Source organism: Macaca nemestrina, chromosome 4 (genome assembly GCF_043159975.1).
Source record: "Macaca nemestrina isolate mMacNem1 chromosome 4, mMacNem.hap1, whole genome shotgun sequence".
Classification (NCBI taxonomy): domain Eukaryota; kingdom Metazoa; phylum Chordata; class Mammalia; order Primates; family Cercopithecidae; genus Macaca; species Macaca nemestrina.
The window spans coordinates 36,419,724-36,443,403 of NC_092128.1; the positions used below are offsets into that span (position 1 = coordinate 36,419,724).

At 36.9% G+C, this 23,680-nt stretch overlaps 1 protein-coding gene across 10 annotated transcripts in view; it reads left to right on the forward strand.

Annotated features, from left to right (window-relative positions):
* LOC105475142 (calcium dependent secretion activator 2) overlaps positions 1-23,680 on the forward strand; it is a 564,483-nt gene that overhangs the window by 212,174 nt on the left and 328,629 nt on the right. For all 10 annotated transcript variants that reach the window (XM_011730292.3, XM_071094565.1, XM_071094564.1 and 7 more), the window contains one exon: positions 318-650. In XM_011730292.3, the coding sequence (XP_011728594.2) occupies positions 318-650 (333 nt within the window). The remainder of the gene's footprint in view (positions 1-317; positions 651-23,680) is intronic.

Consider the following 23,680-nt stretch of genomic DNA (forward strand, 5'->3'; position numbering starts at 1 on the left):
TTTAGTTTTAGAGGTGGGAGACATACAGGTCAAAGTAAACTATCTTACAGGTTTTTTTTTTTTTTTTTTTTTTTTTTTTTTTTTTTTTTTTTTTTTTTTTTTTTACTGTATACTGTGTCTCCTAAACATTTTAACACTTTAGAGAGATTTGGGGCCACCATTATGACATTGGTTACCATGTATTATAAAACATTTTGAATCATTGTGGACTATTTGGCTGAAATATTTGTAGAAACTCTGGCTGGACTGCTGAAAGCAAGTGGTGTTACCACCCACACCTAATTGTAATTGGGTTTTTTTGTTTGTTTGTTTTTCAGGTTTTTCTAAAGAGTGACCGAGTGGCCAGAATGGTTCAGAGTGGAGGGTGTTCTGCTAATGACTTCAGAGAAGTATTTAAGAAAAACATAGAAAAACGTGTGCGGAGTTTGCCAGAAATAGATGGCTTGAGCAAAGAGACAGTGTTGAGCTCATGGATAGCCAAATATGATGCCATTTACAGGGGTGAAGAGGACTTGTGCAAACAGCCAAATAGAATGACCTTAAGTGCAGTGTCTGAACTTATTCTGAGCAAGGAACAACTCTATGAAATGTTTCAGCAGATTCTGGGTATTAAAAAACTAGAACACCAGCTCCTTTATAATGCATGTCAGGTAAGTGGTCTATGATATTTTTCATTCCCCTGTCTGACTCGTGGAATAAACATGAAGTATTTACAAGCCTATGAAGATGTACTTTACTTGCTATAATCACTTTACTTGGAAAGTTGAGCAAAATTGAATTTTAATAAATCACATAGTGATGAGAGAAGTTTTGAAAGACGTATTTGGTAGAAAGGGAAGAATATCAGTACTTCTTATCTAGTAAATAATTGTCCCTATGTGCCCTATTTTAGGACATCAATTTGTGTCTATTAGGTATAAATGGGCCATGCCCTGTAGAGTAAAATGAAAATCATCTCCTGTCTGAAGAAGCTTGGCAAATTATAATAAATAGATATTTCTCACTGCAAAATAGTATTTCATAAAGATAGGATGCTGATCTTCTGAGTTGTATGGAAGTAATGAAATTTTAAATTTTTTAATTTAACTCACCCAGATAGAAATAAATTGAGGATGATTGTTGAAATATGTAATTTAAAGAGAAGACAGAGTCTATATTATATTTTCTCTTCAGTTGTTATTCTAGCTATACATACAAAAATGGGATAAAGGCCAGGCATAGTGGCTCACGCCTGTAACAGCGCTTTGGGAGGCTGAAGCAGGCGGATCTTGAGGTCAGGAGATAGAGACCATCCTGGGCAGCATAGTGAAACCTGATTTCTACCAAAAATAGAAAAATTAGCTGGGTATGGTGGTGCGCACCTGTAGTCCCAGCTACTCAGGAGGCAGAGGCAGGATAATTGCTTGAACCTGGGAAGCGGAGGGTGTAGTGAGCTGAGATCATGTCACTGTGCTCCAGCCTGGCAACAAAGCAAGACTCGTCTTAAAAAAAAAAAAAAAAAGTTGGTGGGGGGGATAAAATCATGTTTCACATTTTTCATTTTTTAGACCCAATGATTTGTCTAATAATGTAGTCCTTCTGTATTTGCATTTTGTTTGTTTATGTTGGGGGTATAAATTATTTATGCCCTAATATACAACTTAAATTGATAAAATGCTGACACTTAAAAATTTATGTGTTCCTTAAGAGTTACACTTCTATAATGTACATTTTTATTTTTAATCTTTTTGCAAATCATCTCTTAATTTCAGAGTTATATCCATATTGGTTACTTTGCATTGGTACTTTGTGGATCATTTCAAATCAACAAATTAATAGAGTTAATAGTAAATCACTGTGGAGCTTTAACTCTGTGAACAATTTGTGTACTCACTGTAATTGATTTCATTGTTTTATTAAACCAGGTAGTTATTTGATAATAGTAGAAGATGACTATAAAACCAAAATCTTCTATTTAAAAGATAACTTCAGCTGGAACTTTGTATTTTTAGTGAAACAGTAGCTCACCTGTACAAATAAATGTTGATGAACATAATTTAGTGGGAAAATTCAGATTCAGATATTCAGTAGATATTTGTTGAGCTTTATTGAAGTCCAAAACCTCTGTAGGTATGAGGGAATCCAAGTTGAGTGAAAAAACATATTTTGCCTCTATAGTGGCTAGAGTCTCTATAAGAAAAGACTTCAAAAGTCCAATAAATGTCATTTATTTGCAGCTTGCCCAGCTTTTTATTATGAGGATGGGAGTGATGACTTCCAAGCTCTTTATATGTCTCAGTTAGAGGTATAATTCCTTTCAGTTCTGAGATTTGAAAGAAAAGCTTATGGATTATTTTTTATTGATTTTAAAACAAAGAAATTATAAGACTTCTAAATGAGTTACTACATATAGATTAGAATATACTAGATGTTACAAGGTTATAAAATATATTTCCACGTTCCTATGAGTTTATGTTATTAGCTTAAAATATGTTTAAGTTGTCTGCCTACTAAAGAATCAGCTGGACTATGGGCACCCTGGTTTTAGTCTTCCGTGATTTGAAACCTACTTGCAATTCAGATCTCTGACTATAACAGTGGGTTTGTCCTTGCTCAGCATTGACCTGAACAACAACAAAAATAAAAAATAGCAGATTTGTTTATTTGTCCTTTCAGTTCTCTCAGTATTTGTCTCATATATTTTGATACTCTATTAGGTACATATATTTGTATTAGGATTATTATGTCTTTTTGTAGAATTGACTCCTTTATCGTGATACAGTATTCCTTTTTATCCTTGATTATTTTCCTTTTTCTGAAGTCTACATTGTCTTAAGCTAATATAGCCACTCCAGCTTTCTTTTTATTAAGGTTAACATGGTATCTCTTTCTCCATCTGTTTACTTTTAACCTAAGTCTTTATTTTTAAAGTGGATGTTTTGTAGACAGTGTGCAATTGGGTCTTGAAGTTTTTCTTTTTTTCTGAGACGGAGTCTTGCTCTGTTGCCCAGGCTGGAGTGCAGCGGTGTGATCTCAGCTCACTGCAACCTCTACCTCCTGGGTTCAACTGATTCTCCTGCCTCAGCCTCCCGAGTAGCTGGGATTACAGGCACACACCACCATGCCTGGCTAATTTTTGTATTTTTAGTGGAGACGGGGTTTCACCATGTTGGCCAGGATGGTCTCGATCTTCTGACCTCATGATCTGCCCGCCTCAGCCTCCCAAAGTGATGGGATTACAGGAGTAAGCCACCGCGCCTGGCTAAAGTTTTCTTTTTTTAAAATCCAGACGGATCATCTTGTTCTTTTAATGGGTATGTTTAGGCCACTCATATTTAAGGTGATTACTAATATATTTGGATTAAATTTTATAATCTTTGTAGCTTTTACCACTTCCGTGCATTTGTTCTTTGCCCTCCCCTACTTTTTATGCCTTCTCTAATTTTGAGAGAACACTTTATATTAATTCCATTTTTTTATATTTTGTTGTACTGTTTATATATTTTTTTAAGAAACAAAATTTTGGTGATTATCCTAGAGTTTAAAATACACATTTTTAAATAATCTAAGCCTACCCTCAGATAACACTATACTATAAGGCTTCATGTGTACTGCAGGTACTCCATAATAGACTATACCCAATTCCTTCCTCTCATCCCTTATAACATTGCTGTCATTCACTTCACTTACAATATACTATAACCTCCCAATATATTCTTTCTATTATTGCTTTGAACAGTTATAGGAAAAATAAAATATTATATATATTTTACTTTCATTTATTCTTCCTCTGATGCTCTTTCATTTCTTTATGTAGATTCAGGTTTCTTACTGATACTATTTTCCTTATCTCTGAAGAACTTCTTTTAATATGTCTTGCAGGCCAAGACTAGTGGTGATGCAGTCTCTCAGTTTTTGTCTGAGAAAGTTGTTGTTTCTTCTTCACATTTAAAATATGATTTCACTGGATATAGAATTATCTGTTAGTTTTTTTTTTTCTTTCAACACTCTGAAAATGTCACCACACTGTCTTTTTGTTTGCATGATTTCTGATGAGAAGTCTAATGTAGTTCTTATCCTTTACCCTTTAGAGGTAAGGTGTTATTTTCCCCCTTATGGCTTCCTTCAAGAGTTTTTCCTTCTTTCATTTTTTCTGCAATTCGAATATACTATGTCTAGGGGTGTGTGTGTGTGTGTGTGTGTGTGTGTGTGTATTTCTTTTGCTTGGTATTTTTCTGAGCTTCCTGTATCTGGGGGTCAGTGTCTATCTTTAATTTTGGAAAGTTCGCTGCTGTTATTACTTCAAAAATTCCTTCTGTCCTATCCCCTCTTTATTCTTTTTCTGGTATTCCAGATATGTTTATGTCACCCATACTTGTATCACCTGTGTTATCCCATAGTCCTGGGATGTTCCGTTGTTTGATCAACTCTTTTTCTCTTTGTATTTCAGGTTGGGAAGATTTTATTGACATGTCTTTAAGCTCGCTGATTCTTTCCTCAGCAATGTCAAGTATTAGGATTGCTAATACGATAGGCTAATGAGCCTATCAAAGGCATATTTCATTTCTTTCACGATGTTTTTATTTATTTCTAGCATTTCCTTTTGATTTTTGGTAGTTTCCATCTCCTGCTTGTATTATGCATTGTTCTTGCATGTTTTCAACTTTTTACATTAGGGCCCTTAGCCTATTAATAATAGTAATTTAAATTCCTTGTTTGATAATTCTAACATCTGTCTCATATCTGAATCTAGTTCAGATGCTTGCTCTATCTCTCCAGACTGTTTCTTTTGTTTTTTTGCTTTTGATGTGCCTCATAATTTTTTTGTTGTAAGCCGGATATATCAGGTAACGAGAACTGAGAACTGAGGTAACTAAGGCTTTCATATGAATATTTTCGTTAATCTGAGTAGGAGTTGAGCTGTGTTTAATGTTTAATGTTTCTTGTAGCCATAAGTACGAGAAACTTCAAATTCCTCCAGTATCCTTATTTTTGTCTCCCCTTTTGACTGGGCTTCCCTAAGTACTCCGCCCCAGAGAAAGTCTACATCCTACAGCTCTTTTAGCTGTCACCAATCCATTCTTGTCATCCTGGAACTGTGTTGGTGTTGTGGTAAGGTGTTGGAGAGATGGAGTGTCCTTTAATCTAATTAAATCTCAATCTTTTAGTGGACCTATAACCTTCGTAAGTGTTTTTGTTTCTGGTCTAGAAGGATTGTTCCCTCCTACTACCATGTTCTTCATTCTGTTCCCTGACTGCAGTTTCCTAGTCTCTTTTTTTGAAGTACTGTCTCCTGTTCACTCTGTTTTTTGTTTTTGCTTTTCAGTACGTGAGTCAAGAGGGCTGGAGTGGGGTGGTATTTTCTTCTTCCACCTGGGATAAGTTTTCAGTGTTTCCCTCAGGCAAAACCTTCCTGCTTTTGTTGAAGAGAAGGATCTGGGAGATTGAACAATGACTTTCTCCTCCTTTTTTCTGCCATGGCCATATGGGGATCTTTTTTGGATCCTCACTGTGAGAACTTGGTGGGGTAACTAAAAGGAAAGTCTAGCACAGTTTGGGGGCATCTTTATGATTGGCTCCAGGAGCTTGTTACTATCTGCACCCAGCTCCTAGTAATTTTTCAAAATTACTAGACAAGTAAATGTTCCTACCACTCATGGCATATAGCAACTTCTGCTCCAAGTACTGCGTCTTTCTGGATTTGCCCATCTTTCTAGATTTTGGTTAGTGGTTTCCCCTGCACCCTCAGTTCTCTTGAGAAGTTCAAGAAAAGTCAATGATTTGCAGCTTGCCCAACTCTTTATTCTAAGGGTGGGAGTGATGACTTCCAAGCTCTTTATATGTCTGAGCTAAAACTATAATTTCTTTCAGTTTTGAGATTTGAAAGAAAAGCTTGAGGATTATTTTTGATTGATTTTAAAACAAAAAGAAAGAGTACCCCTGTAAATAAGGACAAATAATAATCATTTTACAGAAATTATGAAAATAAATTGTTTAGAAAGCAGCCAAGACACTTTTTTTTTTTCTGAATGCCATGCAAGCATACCTTGGAGATATTGTGGGTCCAGTTCCAGACCACTGCCACAAAGTGAATATTGCAATAAAGCAGGTTACACAATTTTTTAAAATTTCACACTGCATATAAAATTTATGTTTGTACTGTACTGTAGTCTATTAGGTGTATAATATTGTGTTTAAAAAATAATCTATGTACCTTAATTTAAAAATACTGTATGTTTTAAAAAATGCTACCAATCATTTGAGCCCTCAACAAGTCATAATCTTTTTGCTGGTAGATGGTCTCACCTTGATGTGGATGGCTGCTTACTCACTAGGTTGGCTGTAGCAGTTTCTTTAAATAAGACAACAATGAAGTTTGCCACGGCAATTCACTCTTCACAGAAGATTTCCGAATAATATCTGACACTGTTTGATAATATTTTATCCACAGAAGAACATCTTTTAAAATTGGAATTAGTCCTCTCATACCCTGCCACTGCTTTATCAGCTACATTTGTATAAATATTCTAAATCCTTTGTCATTTCAACAGTGTTCACAGCATCTTCACTAGGATTAGATTTCACCTCAAGAAACAACTTTCTTTGTTCATCCATAAGAAGCAATACCTCACGCATTCAAGTTTTATCACGAGATTTTAACAATTCAGTCACATCTTTAGGCTCCACTTCTATTTCGAATTCTCTTGCTATTTCTAGAACATCTCCAGTTACTTCCTTCACGGAAGTCTTGAATCCCTCAAAGGCATTTGTGAGGATCGGAATCAACTTCTTCCAAATGCCTGTTCATGTTGACATTTTGACCTCCTCCCTTGAATCACAAGTGTGTTAATGGCACCTAGAATGGTGAATCCTTTCCAGAAGGTTTTCCATTTACTTTGCTCCAATCCATCGTGCAATCACTATCTGTGGCAACTATAGCTTTACGAAATGTATTTCTTAAATAATAAGACTTGAAAGTCAAAATTCCTTCTTGATTCATGGGCTGCAGAGTGGATGTTATGTTAGCAGGCATGAAATCAATGTGAATCTTCTTGTACATCTCCATCAGAACCCTTGGGTTACTAAGTGCATTGTCAGTGAGCAATACTATTTTGAAAGGAATCTTTATTTTCTTAGAAGTCTCAATATTCAGAAAACCATGCTGGAAACATATGTGCTGTCATCCAGGCTCTGTTGTCCCATTTATGGAGTACTAGCAAAGTAGATTTAGCATGATTCTTGAAATCCCTAATGTTTTCAGAATAGTAATTGCTTACTATTCTGAAGCATTAGCTTCAACCTAAACTCACCAGCTTCATTAGCGACTAACAAGAGAATCAGCCCATCCTTTGCAGCTTTGAAACCAGGCATGGACTTCTCGGTAGCTATGAAATCCCTAGATGGCATCTTCCGATAGAAAGCTGTTTCATCTACATTAAAATATGTTGTTTAGTTTAGTCACTTTCTTCAATGATCTTAGCTAGATCTTCTGGATAACTTGCTGCAGCTTCTACATCAGCACTTGCTGCTTCATCTTGCACCTTTGTTATGGAGATGGCTTATTGCCTTTAACCTCATGAACCAACTTCTCCTAGCTTCAAACTTTTCTTCTGCAGCTTCCTTACCTTTATCATATCCTTCAATTTGGCTGTTTGGGGCAAGAGGCCTAGCATTTGACCTGCCTCTCCTTATGACATGCCTTTCTAAGCTTAATCCCTTCTAGCTTTTGACTTAAAGTGAGAGATATGTGACTCTTCATTTCACTTGAACACTTAAAGGCCATTATCAGGTTATTAATTGGCCTAATTTCAATGTTGGTGTGTTTTAGGGAATAGACAGGGCTGAGTGGAGGGAAAGAAATGAGGAAATGGCTGGACAGTCAGAACACACATAACATTTATTGAATGAGTTTGTTGTCTTATATGGGAGCAGTTCATGGTGCCTTAAAACAGTTGCAATAGTGACACCAAAGATCACTGATCACAGATCACCTTAACAGATATAATAACAATGAAAGAGTTTGAAATATTGTGAGAATTATCAAAATGAGACACAGAAGTGAGCACATGCTGTTGGAAAAATAGCACTTATAGACTTGCTTGACTCAGGATTGCCACAAACCTTCAATGTGTAAAAAACATAGTATCTGCAAAGTGCGATAAAGAGGAGTTCAATAAAATGACGTATGCCTGTATATTTTTTCTTTTGTTATATTCCAACAAAGGTTAAAAAGAAAAGATAAGGCAAAACAATATAAATCACAGAAACTAGTCTGTTCTTCATAGAAAGGAATAGCCTGAGAAGAGAAATAGAAGAGCAGGCCTTGGGGAGGCAGGAAGGATCTAAAGCCAGTGGAGCTGCTGGAACCTGGCTCAGGTGTATGTCAATGAGATTTGCCCCACCTTCTCCATGTTTCAGGAAAAGGTTTGAGCCTCCTCCTAACTGTAACAGTCTCACTTCTGTATATGTTTACCCTTATGTGGTCCCTTGTTTTTGGCAGCACAAATCTCCTAGAAAATCTCAAAGATGTTGCTTGCTTAAGAGTCAGAAGCTCAGGATCAAGGGCTGTTCTGGTGAAATGTGCAGGATGGCAGCAGCCAGGCAATGTCTGGAGACTCAAGAAGGAAAGGACAAGAATGAGAAGGGAGTCTTGCCAGGGCTGCCACATGACATCGATGACCATCATTTGGTCATATCCTTTGTCCCAGAGCTTCAGGATTAGCATCAGGAGTGGAAAAACAGGAAACTCTCTTCTGAAAAAGGATATTTACATTTCTTTGAGTCAGAGCCAGTAACGTATTAATTGTTAACATTAGGGCATGAAGGAAACTTTTAAAACACTAAGATAGAAGATAGCACATACCACAGTTAAGATATGAAATCAGGGATAACTGAAAGACAAATTGTTATTGTTATCAAGAAAACATAAAAAAGAATAAAAACAATGTAAGTAGCTTCTAGATTAGCTATTGTGCTATTAAAATTTCATACTTTGGATTCTTTGATTTGAGAATAATGTATCTGCAGTGGTGCACATTCATAGAATGAAATATTAAGAAAGTAAAGAAGGTCAACATGTATAGTCCAAAATGAGTGGCATAACTACAAGAATCTGAAATTGTTAGCTGTGATATAGTTGAATCGGGATGTTATAAAAAAAGAACTGGAGTGAAGGGAGAATAATCCGTCAGTGGAAAGTTTAATTTCGGAATATTTTAAGGAAATGCAGTTAATTTCAAATATATATTATTTTAGAGAAACAATGTTACATAATATTAAAACTATATGTTTTATAGTCAATAAGAATAATTTTATTTCACTTTTTTAAATGAAAATGCTGTTACTTAAGTGGTACCAGTTAATCAGCTGCCTTTCCTAAAACAAATGTGTTTATTAAAGGTTATTTTTAAATATAACATAAGGTAATGCAGTATGTTCAAATTAATTAGTTAACCCATTATCTATAATCATGCAGGGCGCATATATATATATATATATATATATATATATATATAGTTTCCACTATGCATTGTGTTAAATAATAGGAACCTAGAGACAGATAAAACCTAGATTTTTGCAAGGTTTATAGAAAAAAAAAATGCTATTGTAAATGCTACAGTGGTATTGTTAATTTCTGCTTCTGGATACATCATGAAGAGGTTCTCCAAAATGAGTAGATGCTAAGGTGTTCTGGGCAGAGGGACAGGCACATGCAAAGTATGGAGGTGTGAAATACATGGCATTTTGGGGATCTGCACATCATTGACTACTGTAGTATGAGAGGAGATGGGGTTGTGTTTGAGATATTAACAGAGGTAGGTAAGTATCTTATGGACTATAGAGAGACAGGCAATCCTAAATGAACAGAATCTGAAGAGTGGGATACATAGTACCTTATCTACTCCTATAATTCTCCTTTAACTTCTATATTTGTCTCTTAAAATGATTAAGTAACTAAATTTTATAGCTATCTAGATCCTGCTCTTTTCTGCCAAAAGCAGCTTTCATTAATCTTTTATGATCTCATTCCATTAACTGAAGAAAGTGACTCACCCAGATTTATCTGAGTGTCGAAGCAAAGTTAATTGAGACCTTGTTCACTTATCCCTCCTCCGACTCAAATTCTTCATGTCTGAAGACTACACCACCCATGTTAAGTAACATCACAGAACTGTTTGTGTATTTGTAAGGGATAAGCAGAAATATTTGTGAATGGTTAAAAAGTAGACTTCAGGTTTATGATTTCCTTTCCCTAGAAGCTTTTGCTTTGGAGATTAAGTGCTTTGAGTCTAAGAGTTTAAAGAAATCAATAAATAGGCAGTTGGTGTGGTCACCATGGGTGTCTTTCCCTAGAAGTCCAGGAACCATGAGGCATTAACCATTTTGAACCTCTTCATTGAAGGTGTGCAGAAGGAAAACAGGGAGAGAAATGTGAATCCCCAAAGGAAACTGGGAACTGACTTCTACCACTGTCTCTTTTTTTCCTAACTAGTAGCCTGTGATTGATAATAGGTTTCATTTAACATACAGTAATTTGTCTACTTAAGTAAAAATAATAGCACATTCTACTGACAGTTGCATTGGACACCTTTCAAAATGACTTTCAAAAATGACTTCTGAAATAGAAAAATAAATACCATGGTAGCGAGTATATTTTGGAGGAGTATATTTTTCTCATATATATGAGCATATTTTTCTCATATATATATATAATTATATATATATTTTAAAATCTCAAAACATTTGAGGAGAGTAAGTAAATGTATTAAATGGCAGGTTTTGTGTTTGGGGATATACCAAGGGAAAAACTTAAGATCTTAAGAATAGTTATATTGTTATATAATTTTTGAAATTCTGAAATTAATCATTGGAGTGGCCATAATATTTATATATGTGTTCACTTTTTTGGTAAATAAATGTATCATAATGTAAATCAGATGAATTTAATTTTACTAAAATGAATTTGAGTCTCTGGTAGTATTGCTTCTGCTCTCACAAATTTTTAAATTGTCAGTGTAATTTTAACATATTCCTAACAAATTATAGGCTTTATTAGTGTTGCTCCATTTGACTGTGCATTATTTTGTTTCTTACCTTTGGCTTACATGTGGCAGAGTTACATAAGAATATTCTAAAATGAGGTCTCTTCTAAAATGTTTTGTTGACTTTGTCTTTTCTTTCTCCAGAATCTCCCTAGATAATGAATATAGGTTACCTTTAGACATTCCTGCATTTATTTTTAGATTTTTCTTCTTTATCTAGTTCTACTCTATGGAAATTAGAAAGTTATCCCAACTTTTCCACTTTTTAAAAATAAGAGAACACAGCTTTACAAAGAGATCGCATCTTTGTGGTAGTAATACTAAAAAGAAAGTATTTTTGCGAAAGTACTTCAAAGTCTATTCTCAACTACTAATAAATAGGAAAGGATTATATGGGTGTACTGTTTCAAGCATAATAAGCAACTGTATCTTTATTTTTCATGGTCGTTTAATGAAAATAGTCTAACAAATTTAAAATTATATATTTGATATATATTTTTTCTTTTATTTATTCAAAAATGTTCATTGGCCAGGCGTGGTGGCTCACACCTGTAATCTCAGCACTTTGGGAGGCTGAGGCGGGTGGGTCACTTGAGGTTGGGAGTTCCAGACCAGCCTGGCCAACATGGTGAAACCCGTCTCTACTAAAAATACAAAAAAATTGTCTGGGCATGATGGCACGCACATGTAATCCCAGCTACTTGGGAGGCCGAGGCAATTTGCTGAACCCAGGAGGCAGAGGTTACAGTGAGCCACAATCACACCACTGCAGCCTGAACTGGACTGCAGTGAGACTGCAGTGGGCTGGACAAAGCGAGACTCTCTCAAAACAAAAAAAAAAAAGTCATTGAATACCTAAGAAAACTGTCAGTTACTAGGTTAAGCAGTGAAAATACATAAATGACAAAGTTTGATTCCTTCCCTCAAGGCATTTATATGTGGTCAGTAGACAGATGTATAAAATGGTGTAGTTGTATAAATGGTATAGATGTATAAATCATATAGATGTATGAAATGTAATGGTATAGTTGATCAGTACATTACTGGGGGTATGTATACTGTACAGCAGGAGCACATGGGTGGCAGTATCTTCATTTTTATTGGATAATTGGCATGGATTTCTTTAGTGCTCTCCAACTTTATATGCACATTAGAACGAACAGAAGAGCTTTAATACTTGGGCCTCACTGCAGACTAAGTGAAATGGTCTGCGGAGGTCAGGCCTAATACCTCTTTTTAATAATTTCCCCATGTAATGCTGATGCACAGTGAGAATTGAGGACCCCTGGCCTGACATCCCATCTGAGGACTTTGTCCTGTGGTCACATCTAATGTAGGCGAAGCTGGGAACAGTCTAGCTGGGTGCCAGGAAATAGAGTTGGTTTGGGAGTGTGGAAACCCAATTCTTTCTTGGACATTTAATTGAAGTTTAACAAAGGTTTTAAGAAAACAGTAATTCTGAGTTTTGGATGATGAACACAAAATTAACCATCAGGGAGAAAACAGCTTTAACAACGGCATGAGGAGCATGAAAGGGAGGTATGGTGTGTGTTGCTGGAGTACTAGAAGAGGCTAAAGAGTTAAGAAAGGATTTGAATACTTATGACCTTATACACTAAATCAAAGAGCTTGGAATTTACTTTATGGTAGAGAACAGTGTTGGGATATAAGCAAAGGAATGACTGGAACAAATTGAGGGTCTGGAAAGCCACTTCTCTGTGATGTGAAGAATGAATTGCAGGTGGCCTCACCCTACTGTGGGCATGGGCCAGTGTTGTTTAAAATGAACAGGAACTACATATTAATCCTTCAAGTAATCTCTCCAGGCACCACTCATTGTCCTGCTGTAGATCTTTTGCTTGTGGGCCTGGTTTTACCTCTGTGTTGCCTATGAAGTTCTTAGGCTTCTGGACTTCATCTAGGAGACTGTTTTTGCATCCTCTTGGGTTGGCACTCTGTATTGTCCTTTGGAATTCCACTCTGCTCCCACACTTGAGAACTGTGGCCTGGGTCAAAACACTGAACCACCTGCTCTCCTCTAAAGGGATGAGATAAAAGTATAGGAATTTCTGGCAGCATCTAGGGATTGTCAATGTTTACCTAATGGAGCTTTTATATTAAGCATAGTATGATGTGGCTTCTCTGATTAGGGTATTTTTGTTTTAACACAGTGCCCGTTCTAGTCAGGCACTTTTCTAGGCTCTTGGTATACGATAATACCTCTTCTTGTGAAGTAACATTGTTTTGGTGGGTTGGGGAGAGGGGATCAAGAGTTCTGTTTTGTGTATGCTGAAGTCAAATATTGATTGTCCATGTCGAGACTGCAGGTGATGGCTGGTTATAGAAGTCTGGAATTTTAATATGCTTAAATTTTAATTTTAACAGATTTGGGAATCATTTAGGTAACATTGGTATTTTAAACCATGGGACATCTTCAGAACTCTTTGGGAGAGTCTAGAGCTCAAGGAGAAAAGGAGCCCAGGACAGAGTTCTGTGGACACAAGAATTTAGAGGTTGTACAAAAGGGAAAGAAACAGGGGTGAGAGAAGAACTAGAGAGTTGGGCATCAGGGAATCCAAGATAAGCCATTTCAAGGAGGAGAAAGCTAATGTCTGTGCCACCTGCTGCCAAGTCTGGTAAGATGACAATGAAGTAACCTTTGGATTTGTCAAGTTGGAAAACACTATTGACTTTGATAAGGGCAGACTCCTTGGACGGTTGAGAGCAAACCTGATTGGAGTGGGTTTAGAGAAGAACCAAGGAGATAAGGAAATAGTTAACAGGAAAAGCTTCAGGAAATCAGCCAGTAACAAAGAATATCGTATATCCAGTAAATTCCTTCTATACAGTATATTGAATCATTTATTTAAAAAAAATTTATTTGACACTATATGCCAGGCTCACAGCATTAGATTTTGTTTTTAATTGTTTATTTGTTCTGATCAGCACAGCTTCTCATTTTTCATATAAAGCTTTTTTTTAAGCATTTTGAAAAGGCTGTGGCAAAAGTGGTTATGTATACTCACAAAAGAGTATCAGTGATATTTAATGCTTTTTGTTGATTAATATCTTTTTGGTTCAAAATATCTTAAATTATCTTTGCTTTAGACTAGAAAAAAAGTTAAATGCTTCCATTTTCCCTAATCACCTTAGATAGAGCAGGGCCAAGTGATGTTATCTTAGCAGAATATTACTTATGTAATAGATGACAATGATTACTTCTAGCTTTTTGTTACAAACTGGCAGAAAGACTTCTATTATTACTAGTAAATGTCTAAAATGATTTCATTGCCTATGTGCAAAGTATTTTCATGATTCTGATATATAATGAACAAGGCTCAAATATCAGTCTGTGAACCATGGTCAAAAGTTTGTGTACTCTCTGTATACATGGTCAGATACAAAGCAATAGGATTTGAAAAAGATAGATAGGGTCACTACCTTGTAGAGTTTGAGAATTTAGAAGATATTGGGATTTTGCACTTAGATCCACTGAAAAAACCTACAGTAATAAAGAACAAGTTCACTGTGCTTACTGTGAATATCACTGCTGCTTGCTACTCACACTTTTTTAGGTAGATCAACTCCTCGTTTCACACTGTGTCACTTAAACCCATGGTAAACTGATGGATATGAAACTTCTGAAATTCAGTAGATTTAAATGTCACTTTCTTTTTCATCCAATACCTAGTTCTTCCATTAATGTCATATTCACCCTTCTGACTCATAATCTCAAGCCCTTCCTTTTTTATTGCCTTTCCAACTGAATTACTCCATACTGCTGGTTCCTCTGTAATACTGCATTATCTGCTGCTCTTGTCTTATTTCATAGCCATTGCCATAGCTGGAGACTTCATTGTTTCACATATGGAGCATGACAGTAATCTCTTACCTACTTCCTCTTTCCAATCCTACATATTTTTGTTTTTAGATAAACATCATTGAAACACCTTCCTGATCTCATCATGACCGAACTTTGAATATAGAAAAAAAAAAAATGAAATTCAGACTCCTTTGTTAAGCTTTCAGCAGTTGTGGTGTTCAGTGTGGCCCCATCTGCATTTCAGCTGTTCCTTCCCATGTAACAGTTATGGCCTGTGTTCTAGATAAAGTGAATTACTGCCTGTTCTTAGTTCACACCATGTATTTTCTTGGATTTTAATTTTACCTCATGTTATTCTCTTCATTTGGAATTCCTACTTCTCCATTCCACGACCCATGAGAAATTCTGCCTCCTTCAGAAAGTCTTCCTGCCCCTGTGTCTGTTCACTTTTATTATACTGGGTGAGAGAAAAAATGTATGAAGAGCTTACAGTTCCCCCATTATAACCCAAAAGGCTGTCATATTGTACTTTGCATCGTAGATATTTGCATATACCTCTTTTTCTGCATTTTAACAACTTAAACATCAAATAAATATTAATCCTTGTACTGTTGTAATGTTATTTGTGTTTCCTATTGTTGGACACTTGCATATAGTAAATGAAAGAATGAAAGATGAGGATGAAACATGGCTCTGAGGTTCAAATGAGATAATGTTTACAAAAAATTTAGGACAGTTTCTGGTATGCAAGTGCTGTATAAATTGAACTCTAATTAGTTATGTTGAAACTCGAGTTCAGATCTGCTCTGGGAAAGGTCTAGAAAAGTGAGTGTCTTTGTTACTTTACTTAATGGTAAGCTCCTTTTATCCCAGCATTATTTTACTATTAACGTGAATACAGATTCAACTATTTTATTGAGATAAGTATAGTTAGTAAATAATTATTTTAAAATAATAGCTCATTCCTTTTTTCCAGAAGATGAAATGTTAATACCAAATGAAATACTAAAGATATTTCATGATATGCAAAAATTTGCCACATTATTGCTGTTGTTTTATATACATACATATATGTATATATATGTATCTTCATATATATATAAAAATATATGGAATTTACCTTGTAGAGTATATGTGTGTGTGTATTATATATACATATATATACACACACTTAGAGAATATATATGCATATTTCCTAGGCTATAGAAGTCCCATGGTTTTTATGTCTGAGGTTAAACTTCTTATGTTCTTGCCTTTGAACATTTTGATCCATTATTTAATATAGTTTAGTTCAGTTCACATACGATAATTTTATATCTAATTAACTCATTCATCTTTTCCCTGTTTTAAGTTTTCAAAGGGAAATGTGGTTTGGGAAATGCATTTTTAAGACTCTTAGAACTGTTCTACAGGAATCCATGGTAAACTGCTATTTCTGAGTCAGATTTTTTAATGCATAATTTAGAAGGTAGCTATAAGAGAGTTCTTTAAAGGCTTTGTATCTAGCAAACAGAATGCCACCTGATTATTTCATACATAACTTCACACAGGGAATGTGTTGCTTTTGAGAGTTTGGGAATGACTTCATTTCCTTATGTTCTTTTTGTTGTATGAAATTACAAAAAGAACATTAGTTACCTTGTAGTCGTTAGCTAATTCTCAATGATTAAGGAAAAAGACTGGTTTTTATTTTTGTTTTTGAGGGGGTTGCTTCTTGGAAAATGGGTCAACAGAGAGGGGATATCAGAGTCCAAGAACCTTTCAAATACAGGTGAAATTATTCTGTTTTGGAATAAAATTAAGACAAGTTGTTCACTATTAGAGGTGAATTTGTGTTATTTCTATCATTAGGGTAAGGTGAAATACATAAAGGTCATAAATACCTGAAAAGTTCCACAGTAAGACAACTATGAAGGCTGTGTCATCATCAGCTATTACCTGCTTTGTTGTTAAGTAATTGGTTTATCGTCTTCCAAGAAGATTTGGAGATTGACCTGGGCAATGAAGGGAGTGAAAAAAGGGATCCCAGTCAAGAGAAATACATGATTCAGAAAATGTAACATGTTTGGTCAATAATGAATAAATCTGTATGTGTAGATAATGCAGTTATCCAAGAGGCTAGAAAGGTAGATTGTTATAAAATGTGGGAAGTCCCGAATGTTTGGCTAAAGTGTATGGTGGTGTTTGGTCGTCATTCTCTCTTATTCATAGTCTTATATTTATTTCTTTCTTTCTTTCATTTTTTTTTTTTTTTTTTTTTTTTTGAGACGGAGTCTACCTCTGTTGCCCAGGCTGGAGTGCAGTGGCGCCATCTTGGCTCACTGCAACCTCCGCCACGTGCCTTAGCCCCTGGAGTAGATGGGATTACAGTCGTGAGCTACCACACCTGGTTAATTTTTCATTTTTAATAGAGAGGGGTTTTGCCATGTTGCCCAAGCTGGTCTCCAACTCCTGGCCTCAAGCGATCTACCCACCTCGGCCTCCTAAAGTGCTGGGATTATAGGCATAAGCTACCGTACCAAGCCCGTGGTTATATATTCTTATTCATTTGCTTCCTCCCTCACTGTTTTCATCCTCCCTTTCCCTCCTTCCTCCTCCCTCTCCCTCCTCCTCTCCTTTTTCTCCCTCTCCTTCCTCCCTCTGTTCTCTTCCCTGTACCCCCTTGGAAATTTTCACCTAATCAAGGGTAATGAGAATCATATGCAGAAATAGGGGAACCATATTGAAGAATGGGTGATAAAATCAGTTCAGTTTTAGTTTGAGGTCCTTGTGAGATGCCTGAAAGCAAAGGCCTGGCCTTCAGTTGGAAGTGCAAAGCTGGAACTCAAGGAGAGAGGCCCAACTGTGTGCTGACGTATAACATTACATTGAGAAATTACTGCAGACACTGAGGCCTAGAACAGCTGAGGACAGAGCTCATGTGTTTGTGGGCTGAGAGTGTAGGGAGCCAGCAAGGAAAACAGCAGAAATGATCACAGTCAGTTGCGTAGAGTTATGCTCTATCTTTTTTGTAAATAATTTTTTATTCAAGTGATGGTGGAGGATTGACACTTATTGATAAGGTAAATTAATTTGCTAATACTTAATAAAGCTTTTGACCAATGTTTTGAGGCCAAGATGCAAAATATATGCATATTTGGCATTTCCAAATGAAATACTGGGCTGCTAGATGTGGTAAGCAAGAAAGTGTTAGGAAGAGTGTTCTTTTGGAATCAGCATTAGATTTGTACTGATTATTTATTGTAATGTATTGTCTGTAAATCACTAGATTTACAGATGATATAAATACAGTGGACCAGCTAGGAATTAATCTCAGGGAGGACACCAAATTTACATAACATCATAAACCCTAGTCTACTTATATTTTCACAATAAAGGATAAAGATAAATATTATAAGAAAATAACAATGCAATTCATTCAAAAAGAGTATGACATAATTGGTGTGGGGACTAAGAGAAAAAACTAATTGTTTTTTTTCAGTAGGAGAAGGAAGAGTGCAATTAACTAGGATTAACATATACAAAGACATCATTATGGAAAAACACAGTTATTAATCCCCCTTTTCAGTGATTGACAATATTAATATTAGGACATTTATCTTGGTTCTAGAAAACAGATTTATTAGAGAGGGCAATGATGCTAAACAGTGCTGTGAAAAACATTTTTAAAAGATATTTTTTCTTTAAGATATAAGTAAATTTAATGAATTCCAAGTTTTTGATGTTCATAGTTTTTAAAGTACTAGAAGAGCAATATAATAAGTTGTAAAACAAAAAAAAAGCTGTTGGGTGAAACTTAGTGAAGTTATTTTATGCTATATTTAACATTTTCTTAATTGTAGGATAGTTGGCTTCCAGCACAGGCTTCCGGTTCTCCCTAGGACTTCTGCAAAGGGAGATTTGCTGATCTCGAAGACCTTCCTATTTCCCAGAGCCACTCCCATGCAACAGGAGAGTAACTGGGCGAGGAGAGCCTAGGGTTTGATATTTGTAAGGCAAGATTAATAGACTATTACAATAGGTCATTAATTTCTTTCTCTCTTTTTTTTTTTTTTTTTTGAGGTGGAGTCTCACTGTGCCTCCCAGGCTGGAGTGCAGTAGTGCGACGTAGACTCACTGCAACCTCTGCCTCCTGGGTTCAAGCAATTCTCCTGCCTCAGCCTCTGGAGTAGCTAGTTACAGGCACCTTCCACCATGCCTGGCTAGTTTTTGTATTTTTAGTAGAGATGGGGTTTCACCATGTTGGCCAGCCTGGTCTCGAACTCCTGACCTCAAGTGATCCACCTGCCTCAGCTTCCCAAAGTGCTGGGATTACAGGCGTGAGCCACCATGGCTGGCCTCAATTTCTCCATTTTTAATATTTCTATCTTTGCAAATCCATCCTGATGCTGTCAGTCTAGAAAAACATTTTTCTCATGATTGAACACCCATAATGATAATCTGTTTTACTTACTATTTTTACTTTTTTTAATATAAAATATGAACTCCTGGAGAGCCACAACTTTAGTAGTTACTGAAAATCCTGCAACAGGGTATGCTGTACTGTTGGCATAGAAAACATGTATGTAGAATTAATAAAATCATGCCATGCATGTTAACATTATTAAGACCCTATACTTTAGTGTTCCTTTACAAAGAATTCAGAAAATCTGTAAGTGTAAGTCTGAAGATGTGTGGGACTGAGGTGACTGTTTTCCCTGGTTTATGTATCGAAAGTCATATGGCCTCTCCTAGAATGAAATAATAGAGGCTTTCATACAGAAGATTCATGGTTCTTTATCTCTTTTCAATTAATCACCCTTTTGAGAACCTGAAATAAGCTATGAAATTCAAATAATTCCCCAAGGGAAAAAATATGCATCTCTACAAAATTTTGCTCACAATTTCAATAGTTTTACAGAATTCCAAAGGTCCAATTCAAGAATTCCCTAACCTAGAGAATTCTGAATGTGGAAACAGTAATCCCTGTGTAATGAACAGGAGGAAAATAAAAGCATATTTTCTGTACTAAATATTTGTCAAATATTTTGATAATTGAAGTGACAAAATTATCTGTATAATAGAAACTAGAAGCATTGCAGATAATGAAGATACATTAGGGATCTGTTATGATCAAGGATGAATGACCCTTTTAAAAAGACCTGTAAAATATTATCTGCCAGGAAAGGACATCTGTGAGGAAAGTCATCTAAAGTTGAAATCAGAAGTTAAAAGAAAATGACATTGAAAGGTGAAATTGCTGTGGTAGAGTGAAGCGTTACCTCTGACCTCTATTACAAACCCCAGAGTTCACATATTCTTACTTTATTTATCTCACAGCCTAAATCCAGCACTAGAATTTAGTGGGTCAACAATATATTTTTTAATTTTTTAATTTTTTTTAATTTTTTAGGGAACAGCATGGAAACATTTTAAATTATAGTGCCCTAGATCTAAATTTTGTCCATTCAGGCTTTTATTTAATTTTTCTCCCCTTCCCTTCTCTCTCTCTCTCTCTCTCTCTCTCTCTGTCTCTCTATGTGTGTGGGTGTGGGTGTGGGTGTGCATGCACAACCACTTATTTAAATTCTACTGATGGTTCAGTAAAGAAAGATAATTATTTTCACTGTGACAGAGTTTGCAGCCATACTGGCAAATTGAAATAGTGCTTGAAGTGGCTAGAGAAACACTGTAATGTACACGCACACCCAAAGAAAGAGAGGGGGTGCAGAAGAGGGAAAGGGAGAGAAAGACCTGGTCAGGGACTCATAATACCTGAAAATCCCTGCATACTGGTCTGCCTAGGTCTCAACTATGTGGTTCTAGGTTTCGCTCTACATGACTCCAGGTGGATTGGATGTGGACTGTGAGGGAGAGAGATGTCGAAGATGACATGTAGGTTTTGGTCCTGAGCAACTGGTAGAGAGGCATGCCATTTATCACATGGCATTACTCAGGAATGATTGGGGTAGGAAGCTGAAAATCAAGATTCTATTCTGCACTTGTTAATTTCAGTGTGCCTTGTCTTCACATAAGCTGAAACTCAAGTGGGCAATGGGAAATGTAAGTCTGGAACTCCTGCAAGAGGTTCGTGCTATAGATAAACACTTGGAAGGTCAGAGACTAGATGCTGCTTATGATCATAGGCTTTGAGGAGAGCATCCAGGCAGTGAATATTTAGACTGAAAAAAAGTCAGAGTCCCCAGACCTGAAGTCTCCAATGTTTATGAGTGCTCAAGAGACCACATCTCCAGTTTCCTAATGACAATGAAAAGAAAATCGTATTTGGCTTAGTATAATTTATTTTGAAGTATTTTGTAAAATGGAGTACATCATTATTAAAGCTAACCGACTGGGGACTGACTGGAGGGAGGTGGGTGTGGGTATAAAAGGGCATCATGAGGATTCATTGTGGTGTTAGAACTGTGGAGCGTCTTGATGGTGGTTATTCGTGGACCTATGTAAGTAATAAATTGTGGACAGCTGAACGCACACACAAAGGAGCACAAAACTGAGGAAATGTGAATTAGATGGGTGATTACATCGCCAAAGTCGGGATCCTGGTTATGATAGAATACTGTAGTTTTATAAGGTGCCTTCATTAGGGAAAACTGGGAAAAGTGTATAATGGATATTTTTCTACTTTTTACAATTATATGTAAATCAAAATTGCCTCCATTGAAGAAGTCTGCCTTTAGGAAAATGCTCATAACAATTATATAAAGTTTCAGTTAAATAAATTATGTTGAAAATAAGTTAAAAAAACTCAAAACTCAAAAGAAAACATGCAACATTAAACTAAGATTCTCACATGTAAAAAAGAAAGTTAACCAACTAATTTACCCCCTTCAATTCTAACATTACATAAAATGAGGATAACTGATTAAATTTTTATCCATTGCCTTCATTAGCTTTTTCCTTTTTTGGTAAATATGTTGCTTGGAAGTATGCTTTTCAAATTTCACAAAATGACACCAGCATTCACTGAAGTTAGTACCCTTTGGCCTCTGAAAATTTAGGTTTATGAAGAGGAGGCTACTAAAAGACTAGGACTTAGGGTTCAAAGTCGCAGACTAGAGGATCTAGTGTGCACTGCTCTCATGGAGAAGAAACAGTGACGAGTAAACATGGACTCTCTAAGTGGATCATCTAAGAAACCACATCAGGATGCATCAAGGGAGCAATGGGACATGGAGAACAGAGAAGATCGAAGCTGGGCAGCCACCTGCCTGGGGCCAGCATGGAGCCAGGAGAAGCTCCTCAACACAGGGAAAGAATTAGTGAGTGAGAGTCCTCGGGGGATCCATACTTCCCATAGTGACCTGTGCAATCCTGGGAATGTGAAAACCACATGATTCCCTTGGGCCTCTAGACTGATACAGAGAGCTACCCAGAGTTTTTGCAGAGGCAACACTCAAGTCCATGGGGACCCCCGCAGGCCTTGGACTCTGGAGCAGCCTGGTTGGTACCAGGTGCCATGGCCCTGACGGAGGCTTCAGTCATGGTGCTGGAGATGGTCAGATTGCTGTACTCCTTCTTGACAGAAAACCTGCTAAACCCCTGTGGTTTAGCAGAGCTTTGTGTTCCCCCAGGGAGCACTTGGATGGTGGATTGGGTGACTCCACTCATCCTGCTCGTAACTGGATAGGATTCAACTTCACCCTGCTCCTAACTTGGGCAGAGCCACAAGCAGGGGGTGGGGAGGACGCCCTCCCTCTCAGGATACTGAAAAGGGTGAGATCCCTGGGCTCTCAGGACGTCGGGGGAGCAGGGCATGCCTCCGTCTGAAGGCCTTTCCGGGAAGGGTATAGCCTGTCTGCCAGCCACAGTCTCTGCCTTAGGGAGCTCTGTAGACCAGAACACCTAAGAAAGAAAATGTGAATGTGGTGCCAGTGATCAAAAGGGGCTCCTCCAAGGCCTACAAGCAGACCTGGTGAGGTTGTCAGCTCTCTCTCCCCTGACCACAGAGTACTACTGTGCGTATGCCAAAATACAAAAGAGCTACATGGCTGAGTAAGAGGCTATCTGCTGGCCACCACTCTTAAGGAGCACCTACTGGATTACGGCCCAAATGAAGCACCGAAAATATTATGCCAGCATACAGCACCTGTGAAACCTAAGGCAAAAATCTAGACATAAATAAAGATTATGTACAGAGCCTTGGCTCTCTGCATGCACCCAGAAATGGAGCCAACTGACTATACTCAACTTATGTCACAGTTAAAGTAACATCAGCCCTCACACATGAAAAAGAATCAGTGCAAGAAACGCTGGCAATTCAAAAAGGCAGAGTGTCTCTTTATGCTGAAACAAACACATTAACCCATCAGCAATAGTTCTTAACCAGATTGTAATGACTCTAGTGGACAGACAGAGAATTCAGAATCTGGGTGGCAGCAAAGCTTACCAAGATCCAGGAAAAAGTTGAAACCCAATCCAAGGCATTCAAGGAATTTCGTAAAACAGCCCAATAACTAAAAGACAAAATAGCCGTTTTAAAGAAGGAATCAACTGAACTTTTTCAATTGAAGGATTTGCTTCCAGAATTTCATAATAGGCCAGGCACAGTGGCTCATGCTTGTAATCCCAGCACTTAGGGAGACCAAGACAAGAGTTCGAGGTCCATGAGTTTGACATCAAGGACCTCAAGGCCCATGAGTTTGAGGTCAGCCTCCCATTCTCTACAAATATTGTTTACGTGTGGTGGTGCGCAGTTATAGTCCCAACTACTTGGGAGGCTGAGGTAAGAGGATCACTTGAATCAGGGAGGTGTAGGCTACAGTGAGCTGTGATCATGCCACTGCTCTCTAACCTTGGCCACAGAGTGAGATCCTGTCTCAGGAAAACAAACAAACAA